The sequence below is a fragment of the Apodemus sylvaticus genome, chromosome 2, assembly GCF_947179515.1.
Source record: "Apodemus sylvaticus chromosome 2, mApoSyl1.1, whole genome shotgun sequence".
Classification (NCBI taxonomy): domain Eukaryota; kingdom Metazoa; phylum Chordata; class Mammalia; order Rodentia; family Muridae; genus Apodemus; species Apodemus sylvaticus.
Genome location: NC_067473.1, coordinates 54,508,064 through 54,519,378, shown reverse-complemented (window position 1 = coordinate 54,519,378; position 11,315 = coordinate 54,508,064). Strand labels below are relative to the sequence as shown.

Below are 11,315 nucleotides of genomic sequence, written 5' to 3'. Positions count from 1 at the left end.
ACCCCCCATGTTCAGCATTCCTACGGGTTCCATCTGCGCAGCAGGCAGTGCAGGGTGAACCAGGAGCACATATCTAGAACCCTGATCACAGTTTGCTCGCTGGAGGCTGGAATTCTGGTCGTAAACAAGGGAATCAGCCACAGGGTTATAATGAAATGTGTTCCCTTACAAGGGGGTGGGAGAAATTTTGGAAACTGGTAAAGATTAAAAACCTTCTCAGGCCCAAACTCTTGGTAGTTTTAGTGAGGAGGTTCATAAAAGATAAACGGATCTGCCTGTCCCTTGTTGGGTGGCATACACTGACACCCGATGTATTTCACAGATGCCATTGCTGTGAAGATCCTGGCTTGGGGTGCCAAAAATAGTAAGTGGCCCAAGTGTGCAGCTGTCTCTGCCGTCTCCGTCTCCTCGCCAGCCCTAGAGCTGTGCTGAGGAGCTACACTAGGCTGGCCCCGCCTGCCTGGCTGCTGCTCTGACCTGAGAGGATCTCACTTCTGTATGTAAGGCTGTGCTGTCGGAACCTCGGGGAAGCAGAACGGCTAATCGGCAGGGTCTCCTGGGCATGTAAGGTCCCCCGCCCCCACACACACCTCTTTTCACCCAGCTCAGGAGAAAAAAGTACAATGTTCTTGCGTGATGTTGTGAGGGGGTAAGATGGTGAGGAATATGCTTCCGGCCACACAATAAAACCACACACTGAGAACAACAGATTTTTTTTTTTTAACAAACCTCCTCCCCCTTCATTTTTTCCTCTCTAGAATTGGCTCTTAACGATTCCTAAATGCCAGTCAGGCTGCATGTGAACGAGTGAGGAACTTAACAGCTGTATCCTTTGAATCACTAGAACTACAGACTTAATGAGAAAGGATAGTCACACTATCAAGGAAAACAAGTTGTTTGGTTTTTGTTTTGTAAGGGGAGGGAGATGCCACATGCCACATGCTAGGCAGGCTTCCCACCGCCTTGCTCCAGCCTCCACCTCCTCTGTCTGTCTCAAAGCTCCCAGACTCAGCCTCCACCTCCTCTGTCTGTCTCAAAGCTCCTGGACTAAGTAGCCCAGGCTATGATGCTTTGTTTGTTTTAGATAGTATCCTTTTTATCTCTAACTGAAATGTTACCTGATGGCGGTCCCAGTCTGAGACCTCTGTGCTCTGGAGAGCGGCTATGACTAACACCTATGCAATCAATAGGACCATCAGGCCTCAGTCTAAGTACTGTCCACAGTCACCGAAGCCTCACAGAGATCTCAGGAGACACTATTAGTCCACTTGAGGGACAATGACACAGGTGCCATTTTACTCATTTCAGTGGCTCTCAAGGGAGGGGAAGGGACAGAGTCTGATCAGACTGTCATCGTCACATCAAGGTGACAAGGCAAGGACCAGCAATGTTCATTCTGGCCTTGACTCTATTCTCTGCAGGACAATTAGAAACAAGGATGAGAGTGAGGAGCTACGAGACGGGGTCCCCAAATCCTTAAACCAGCTGATACAGAACTGAGATTTGTTAAAGTAGCATAATTTATTTAAAAAACAAAATAAAGCCGGGCGGTGGTGGCGCACACCTGTAATCCCAGCACTTAGGAGGCAGAGGTAGGCGGATTTCTGAGTTCGAGGCCAGCCTGGTCTACAGAGTGAGTTCCAGGACAGCCAGAACTACACAGAGAAACCTGTCTCAAAAAACCAACAAAACAAAACAAAACTGAGTTTTGAGGATTCAGACACCAAAATTTTCATTTTTAATAAATATGTATTATTTTTTGAATGACTGTTGCATGGTTTAGAAGCCAGTGGCTTACACGTTAGCGCTGCAGCTGGCTCTGTTCTGCCTCCTCCATTATGGCACCTCCTGCTCCGTCCGAGCCTGTATTGTACGTGTGAGCACGCCACAAGTGCAGCACTCATGGTCTACGCAGCTGACACCAAATGCAGCAGCCCCGCCCCAGGCCAGTTATGGAGTTGTACAATACCTGTGGCAAGCATCCTACCTCACCAGAGGCCTGATTCCCAGGGTCCCGCACATCCTATCTAGTCTACTTCCTTTGATGAATAAACCACAGCCAAGGGAAAGAGAGTTCCAGAGAGGAGGCGGGTTTCTGAGAGGTAGGAAGAAGAGTCCTGCCCCAAACCCACGTCTCCCTAAAGCTGCCAATCTGTGGCTGGAACCAAGTGTGGCTATTTATATTTAAATACATTTTAATCCTGATTCAGTTTGTCTGTCCCAGTGACCACAGTTGGGGTGTTCTATAGCCTACGTGGCTGCCACCCTAGTGAACAGCACAGGGAGAGACCTTGTCCTTTCACTAAACAGGGCTCTCTGACCTGGTGGCTGAGCAGGGTGGAGACTGCAGTGGTGTGGCCTAACCACGCTAGGTAAAGCGCGGTAGCTCTGGAATAGTTTCCTGATAAACTAGAAGCTTGGAACCAGATGGAGCCAGAGGAACCAAATCATGAGATACTGCTGCCCCTCCCCTCTCACTAGGCCAAAATGGCTCTGGCCTAGGAACCCAGTCAAAGGCAAAGAAGAGTTTTTCTCGGGGACTGAAAGATGGCTTGGTAGTTAAAAAATGACATAGGGTACTTGGGAGTTCAATTTGCAGTCCCCATGCCAGTGGCTTACGACCCCGTTGGGACTCCAGCTTTGATCAGGGACAGGGTCTCTATGTAGCCCTAGCCTTCCTGGGGACTGGTCTCTATTATCTGTCTGTCTGTCTAGAGACAGGGTTTCTGTGTAGCCCCAGCAGCCCTGGAATGCACCATGTAGACCAGGCTGGAGCCCAGGATTAAAGGTGTGCACTACTATGCCTCTTTTTTCTTTTCTTCCCCCCCCCCCCCCCCCCAGACAGGGTTTCTCTGTATAATCCTGGCTGTCCTGGAACTCACTCTGTAGACCAGGCTGGCCTGGAACGAACTCAGAAATCTGCCTGCCTCTGCCTCCCGAGTGCTGGGATTAAAGGTGTGCGCCACTGCCTGGCTTCTTTTCTTTCTTCTTCTTTTTCTTAAGAGTCTTTTTCAAAGCTCTTGCAGTTAAAACATACGAATGTTAAAGGGATTAACTTCTTATTCTTTAGGAGGGAAGGAAGGCAAAGGAAGGAAGGTGGGCAAATGAGCTCAGACCCTTTCCTCATTGTAGACTTTCACTGTAATAGGAAAGGGCTCTGTCCTTAGAAAGTTAATGGGAATAGAACGGAGTGTGTCCAATTCTAGAAGGCAAGCCTTAAGAGTACTTGATGTGATGGAGTGTCCCTGTCTACTCTGGATTAACAGAGTTGAGATGTATTGCTGGGGCAAAGGTTACAAAGTGAAGCAGGGCTGAGAACCGTGGTTTAAGCCCCAGAGAACCCCAGAACAGGACTCATCTCCAACGATGGCCTTTTCTCTGCACTGTGAAGTCCTAGGACTGCCCACAGGGCTCACACAGCCCCTACACTTCACCATATCTCCTCTGCAACACTTCAGGGAAGTCCAACACCATACAAACCTGCTCAGTAATGGTTTGGGGTATAGGAAATGTTGCAGTAAGGGGGGAAGGGGCCTGCCCCACAGGCGTTCCCTTGCTGAGAGCCAGCCAAGTTCTGCAGAGTGGGCTACTGTGTGTCCAGAAGTTCCGGAAGGTGAACAGAGAGGGGTGGGGGTAATAGTGGAGGGCACACAGATATGAGAGAGCAAAGATGACTCTGGTGGGGACTTTAGAATGCATGGTGACAGGGGGAGGACTGGTGTTGTATATGTCAAACAGGTGAACTCATACATGTGCACAAATTACTGCAGACTGCAAACAATCATGGCAACTTGGACCAAGTAGATTTAGAGATTTATTGATCAGATTGTTTTAGAAAACCAACAGCGAACACTGACAAGGTAGGTGAGTACAGAGCGAACATTTCAGGGTAGGCTTACTTGCTCACAGGAAGCTGGGGGAGGGGAAAGCTGTCCTGATCACATGGCATGCACACCAGACTGCAAAAGGACATCCACACTGTGTAACAGGACTGTGGCAAACAGCTTTACAGTAAGGCAAGCACTGTGTATGGCCTCCAATACCTGCAGGAAGAGCAGAGTCCGGCCCAGCCTCAGAGCAGCTCCAAAGGGAGGCTGTCCTCTCCTGCCTGTCCCTCCAGCCTCTGCAGGGAGATGTCTGCACTCTCCCTAAGACTCCACCCCAGCCAGTGAGCCTCCTCTGCATTCCTTCCGTGTAACTAGCACAACAGCAATTACAACTACTTAGTGAAATTGGCCTTTTCTCCGAAAACTGCCTCTGACTCACCCTGTGCAGACTAAGCGGGGCCTTTAAAAAAAACTTCTCAAAAGTTTTAAAAAAGATTAACAACATGGAAAGAACACCAAGGAGATGGCGCTACCATTGAAGCGCCACTCAGAACTTCTGTTTTTAACACCAGAGAAGGGGAGAATTTTTTTTTCTTCCAAATCTCACAAACTTAGACAGGTGACAACATATGGAGGTCCCAGAACCCCACCGCGCCTGCTCTAAGGTGCCTGGGGACCAGTGGGATTCACACCTGTGATAACCAGCTCTTGACAACAAACCTTCCCACATTCACCCTGAAACCCAACACCAGGAAACAAGAAAGAACAAAAGGGAAAATGGCTTTTTGTGCTATGTCAGAGTGTTGGTGGAAGGGCCAGTCTCTAAGCATCACTAAGATCACAGAAAACCAAACTGCTTTTACAGGAGACAAAACCAACACAGTCCCAGAGGACAGAGCACCCTTGCTGCACAGCAGGACATCAGAAGGTGACTCTAAAGGAAGAAACAGAAAAGCAGGCTTTGCCAAGAGCCAGGAGATGTGCTCAAGAGGCGGGCTTTTGTTTCTGTCCCACACAGCCAGTTCATCCCACAGGGACCGAGTCCTCTGTCAGGAGGCAGCAAAGAACTCTGCAGCACACTGTGCTCAAGGTTCTCCAATCAGTGTCTACACATCTAAGCTAACTGGGACCTTGGCCTGATGGCTAGCTGCTGGCCCTTCTTTCCTGATTTCTAGTCCCTTGAAAAGGGGATGTGTGTGGAAGAGGAACGGGAAGGGACAAGATATATATGTAAATCAACTGTTTGACAGAGAAGCCGAAACACTGATCATCTATGGATCTCCATTGTGTGTGCTCTCACCTTGCCACTGTGGAGAACGAAAGATCAGCACTTTTAATCTAGAATGTTAATATTTTCATCATATATATAAATTTTAAATCTAGCTCTGTACTGGACATGAATGCTATAAAGCAAGCTTTTATATCAAGTCATGAGGCCCTGAAAGATGATTTCTGCCAGTGGAAAGAAAGGGTTTTGTTTGTCCTGCAAAGCAGATAAAGTTTCAATCTATTATAGACTGGTTTGCAGTTTTCTGTAAAGTGGAAAATACCTTATAGTAAAGAAAGCATCATTTAATAAGGTATTACATTCCCAGATAAATTAGAGTATATGGGGGGAACTGTATAATAATAGGTTTTATTCTCCATCTGGGCAACACTTTCAAGGGGACTTCCTTATTCCTAGGCAAGGCATGCATAGGAGACAGTACAAACAGGAATGGGAAAAACCCTCAACTCTAAACAAACTGAGGAACAGTAATTTTTTTTTAATAACTAGAATAAGAAAACATGGACCTGAAATAAACCCAGCTTTACCAAGAAGTTGGTTTATGATCACACTAAAGTTCTTTTACTCTAAGGTAATAAGTTGACTTGCCCAAGACAGATATAAAAAGTAGTGTCACTGCTCTACAGTCATAGTTTCTACATAATCTGTACAGACCATGTTTCTACATATTGCACTTCCACTTCCAGGACTGCAGGAAGATGCCGGCATACCTCACAAAGGCAGAGGAGCAGCAGGCATCAGAACCTCCCCACACCAAGTGATGCCATCGGGAATCCGAGTGCTGGTTATAGAGAGACCAAAATGCTGGTGACCCTTCGAGAGGATCCAGTCACTTCCTTTAAGTCCTTCTCCACAGTCATTTGGCATCCAGAACATGTGCATGAGCGGCTGTGGCACTCGGCTGCTCCCTGCACCGTGTTCACTAGTGTTCTAGTCAAAGACACTTTAGACCAAACATGCACTTCTAAGATACAGAAGGTCCTTGATGTCAGGCCTCCAACATCTATCTCAGAGACTGCCTTCAAAGGGCTTAAAAAGGATGCTCACAAGTGCAGCTTCAATCAGAGCCCTTTCTACAGCTTTCTGGTGTAACCGAACCAGAGATGGCCTCTTTGTAGTCCAAGGACCATGGGAGTCAAAGCACAGAGGTTGAAAATTGCCTTTGGTCCCTATATAAACCAATGACAAAAATCCTCTGTCACCCTAGAAAACATGGCTTATTTAGCTTGGGATCTATTTCCACCATGTGTCCGGGAGACCTGGCCCAGAGTCACACAGTTTTGAGCACACGCAGAGGCTCAGGCTGCCTTGCTCTGGAGAGGGGTCTTCTGAGGAGGGCACCTATCGGGGCAGGAAGTAAAAGCCACACCAATGGGAAGTAGTAGGAGCTGAGGCAGGGGTATGTGGTGGGGGTGGGGGTAGGACCCCAGAGGAGCAGCTCCGTTCCCTCACTCACAGATAAGGGCTTCTCTCAGGCCCACAGAGCAAAGGCTCCACTAACTTACCCCATGTGGATGGAGCATAAGGCCTGCAGGGAGCTGAAGTCAACAGACCTCTCTAGGACTGCACACCAGGCAGGAACTGGTTTTTACTGTAACTTGAAGGTGACTTAAATTCATACAAACTAAAGCAATCTCTTCTGGGCTAAAAGAAAAAGAAGAATAATATTAAAGCTAGGTGGAAGAGAGGCACTTAAAGGAAAAATGTTTGAAATCTCCTGCAAGCCCCCTCTGGAAGGAGCCTGCAGGGGGCCTGGCTACACCCTCCTGCAGGCCTCCAGCACCCTGACTGCACCTATGGACACCCATGGGCTCACACAAGTCACTCCCAAACTCTTCTAGCAGTCTCAGGACAAAAGGAGTAAAAACCTAGGTTACTTTTCTTTCCAGAATAGATAAAACCAACCAGAACTCAAATCTCTCTCCCCAACAGAAGCAAATCACCCTGTCTCACTCCTTCCTCCTGCTGGGCCTTCCACTGACCCTTGCGTCCTGAAGAAGGCTACATGTGCCGTTCTCCAGGCACTAGGCAATCACAGTATTGTGTGCACTGAAGCGGAGAGCAAAGGGGGCACCAAGCTCAGGAGGGAATCAAGAACCAACTGCTTGAGAAAATGCAAGAACATGGTCCAGAGATTTAAAAAAAGAAACAAGTTCTAAAAAAGAAGCAGCCGCTATGCTAGCCAAAGCCCATCACCCCAAGCAGAAGCTAAGACAGTAAGTCTGAAGGGGGCAGGGGGGGGAGGGGAGGGGGCGGGGCGGCGCTCTATCTACGTCTTTAGACATTTACACCACACACTGAGAATCTACAATCCCCCATGAAGAGGTCAACGACAGATTTAAAGCCATTAATAAGCACAGGGGAAGTTCAAAACTGCCTGGGAAGATCTTGATGCCATACACATTTAATTTGAAAGACAACAACAGGGGGTGATGGTGACAGACACACTAAATACTGGCAGGCCAACGCTAACCACTGGAGTATACAAGATCGAAGGGATCACTATCAGACGCCACTGAACTGCCTGCTCTCATCAAGGTCAGGCATTTTTACACCAAGCCATGAAGCACCGCTGAGTCCAGCCACTCAGCATGTCTCAGAAACACCAGTTCCACACCCAGCTCTGAGAACAACCTGCGAGACCACCAGCATCAGTGCTCTCGCCCCGGCTCCAGACTGCTAGCTGCTGTTGCTGGCTTTAAGCTTTGTGTTTGTGGACGATGATATTTTAATCTGTAGTGTTAGTTGACATGGTCAAGATGTTCAGAATTTAAAAAAAAAGCAACAATTTATCTCTCTTGATTCTTAACATTATAAGGGACTTTCGGATATTCCCTCAACTCCATCAAGAAAGAGGGAGTGCATAAGTATGGGGTATATTATGGGGGGCAGGAGGGAGGGGAGCAAAGAAAGCACATGAGAGTGAGATGTCCATAAACTTAAAACCCATTCGCAAAAAGGCATCTGATGTATTTTCTGAATAAGGCCTTGATCAGGGTAACCAATCCTCTTTGTAGCACATTCTACACTGCCCATAAATAAAGGAGTCTCTTTAAATTAACATTTCCAGTATCAATGAACAGTCCAGAAATCCTCATTTCAAACGCTCGATGAGTTCCTGTGTGAGTCCAAGGTGCAGAAGCTGTGTTCGGGAGAGGTTTGCTAGGTTGGGGAAGGCCGCGAGCAGCTTCTCCCATGCCAGTTCCAGCAGGCTAGGGACCACCAGCCAGATCTTAAACAGCGACCCAGTCCGTTTGTTTTCATGGATGTTCACCACTCCTCCATGGATGTACATGCAACCGGCCTGTGAACAAATGGCGTTAGAAGAAGACAAAGTCAAATGCCAGAAAAATAGTGACCAATAGAGACTCAGCAAGGGAATGAGAACAGCCTAGATCTAACTACGGTGAGATGGATCAAAACAGTCTCCTAGGCTGGAGATACAAACCAGGTACGGCACTTGTATAAGTGCCAGGCCTGGGGTCCACACACAGCCCCACAAACTGACTGCCTCACTGATCCAAACCTATGTGGAAACCAAGACTGTTTATATAATGAGCAGGTTATTAAGGAAAGATGAGGCTTTGGGGGGACTTTTGGTTTTGATATAAGGTTTCTGTGCGGCCGAGCTGGGATTGTATTCTCAAGCTCAAGCGCCCTGCCCAGCTCAGCCTCGTGAGTGGTGGGATTACCACGGCCAATTCTATAGTTTCGTTTTGTAATTTGCTTTTACTGTGTTTTTGTTTGGTTGGGATTTCTTTGTTTTGTTTTGCTTTGTTTTGTTTTTTTGAGACAGGGTTTTTCTGTGTAGTTCTGGCTATCCAGGAACTCGCTCTGCAGACCAGGCTGGCCTCAAGATCACAGAGATCCACCTGCCTCTGCCTCCTGAGTGTTGGAATTAAAGGTGTCCATGTGTTTTAACTTCAAGTACAAAGAACTTTTTATTAACAATTAAATTTAGAGTATACTAATTATCCAAAGTACCAAATGCAGGTTATACTACAAAAATGAAAGCCATGTTATGTTCAATAATACAGTAACAAAGGGTATCATCATTCTGTTCTCTTATACATGCATTGCTCTTTTAAACATGGATGTGATTGTTTTTCCCTCTCCTTTTCCAAATCTGGTTGCTATCAGCAGCTTTTTCCTGGCCTGTCTTCCTCACCACCTACAACCACGTAAGATCACCATGAGTGAAGACTCACAGGAGTGACGGCCGCACAGTGGAAGTAAACGGGCTCTGGCATGGTGGCAGGGAGCTTCACCCACTGGAAAGTCTGCAGGTTCAGCTTCCAGATGTCCCCCAGGATCACTTCTCCGTTATAGCCCCCACAAATGAAGACATCTGCCACGAAAGGAAAAAGCCAATAGCACACAAAGGAAACAAACCGCAGCTACAGCGCATCTTACAGGAGAACACATGGCAAGCTGACAGGTGGACCATTGCTCAACACAACTGGGACATTTCACTGGGATGGAGGATGCCAGCCTCAAAGGGGACTTCATGCCAAGGCTCTCAAATTCAAATATTTCTAGGTTATATACACAGCAAGTAAGTGAACAGAGAAACCCTGCACTGAAAATAAATAAACAAACGGAGGTCTAGGGAAAGCTCATGCCTTGAAGGAGGGCGGCCATGCAGTACCAGGGAGACACCCTGGAGGGGGCAGGTTAGCAACTTCTTCCCAGTTTCCAAGAGAGGCTAAAAATCCCACTAGTCAAGAAAACATTAATCAAAAACAAAACACAGCCGGGCAGTGGTGGCACATGCCTATAATCCCAGCACTCTGAGAGGCAGAGACAGGTGGATTTCTGAGTTCGAGACCAGCCTGGTCTACGGAGTGAGTTCCAGGACAGCCAGGACTACACAGAGAAACCCTGTCTCGAAAAAAAACAAGTCCAAAACAAAAACAAAAACAAAAACAAACAAAAAAAAAAGAAAAAAACAAAAACAAAAACAAAACACAGCTACAGACGAGTTTCCAAACTCTTCCTCTGAGTAACATCTTGGAAAGAGCATGCATTTTTTATTCCCAGAGACAAGTATGCTCCATATGGACATTTTACCTATGGTGAAATGCCTACTGCAATGTGCAGTCTGGGCTGGCAAATAGGTTCTTCCCAGCTATCTTCAGTCATAACAGCGAAAACTCATTCGATCTGGAGAGCTGGGGGTGGTTAGTTCATAACTATTGATCAACTTGTAGTAAAGGCCATGTGTGTGACCTTTCAAAGGCCCAGAAGTTCCAACTATATAGTGTGACTTCCAGGAAGCAAATGAATAAATGGCTAATTCAAGTTGGGACCATGTTTAATCCAATGCTTAACTAAACTATAAAATACAGCAGGAAGTATTTTGGCTAGGATGCAAGAAAAACTGGAAAGCATCTCTCTGTTCTCAGAGGCAAAGCAGAGCAGCACCACCACCTATAAACCTTATCTAAAGGCATAAGCACATGTTTTAAAAAGTCCCAGTGTGTATATAAAATGGCAGATAAATGCTACGTAAGTCCTAACTGGAATGCTAAAAGGTCCAGCTCTTGCATATACCCCTTCCCAGGACTGGGGAGGAGGACGGGGTGTGCTCATGAAGGTGTATCAAACTATAAAAGCTACTGATTGTCTAGTAAATTAAAAGCCATTAGCCAAAGACTCATTATCATACTTAGATAAATCATACCAAGCCTTTGCTACAGGAGGCCCAAAGAATGAACTCAGAGCCCTGACATCGAACAGAGAATAGAACAAACTTGACGGTATAACACTCAGAGTTACTACAGTTTTAGTACGGTGTGCACCAAGGTCTTACTGCATAAGCACCCACCATGCTACAGCCGCAAATCATGCTGAAGGAGCCTGCGGTACAAAAGCCATCGACTTCAGAGTCCAGACACAAAACTAGTTTACATTCTGAAAACTGCCAAGAGGCAAAACTCTCTAGAGTTCCCTTTAAGTTTAAATTACAGAAAGAAGGTGCTGTCCAAAATTATGCACCCCTTTTGAGGAGCTAATTAGGAAACCAGTCATTCTCAGCAGCTATGATTACAGAAATGAATCAAACTTCATTTAGACTCCATACCATTTTTTATTTGAACACAACTGTGACATCGTCGGGCTGCAGGAAAACCTGTCAAATACATAAATACAGAAACTCAATTATTCACAGAAAACAACACATTTTTTCGTTGTTGTGGGAG

General features: G+C 46.5%; 1 protein-coding gene across 2 annotated transcripts in view; it reads right to left on the bottom strand.

The window, feature by feature from the left end:
• Window positions 1-3,801: 3,801 nt before the first annotated feature.
• The window catches only part of Klhdc10 (kelch domain containing 10), a 57,823-nt gene continuing 50,309 nt past the window's right edge, over window positions 3,802-11,315 (bottom strand). For both annotated transcript variants that reach the window (XM_052173375.1, XM_052173376.1), the window contains 3 exons: window positions 11,198-11,245; window positions 9,324-9,463; window positions 3,802-8,419 (listed from right to left, as the gene is read on the bottom strand). In XM_052173375.1, the coding sequence (XP_052029335.1) occupies window positions 8,210-8,419; window positions 9,324-9,463; window positions 11,198-11,245 (398 nt within the window). In that variant the 3' untranslated portion in view covers window positions 3,802-8,209. The remainder of the gene's footprint in view (window positions 8,420-9,323; window positions 9,464-11,197; window positions 11,246-11,315) is intronic.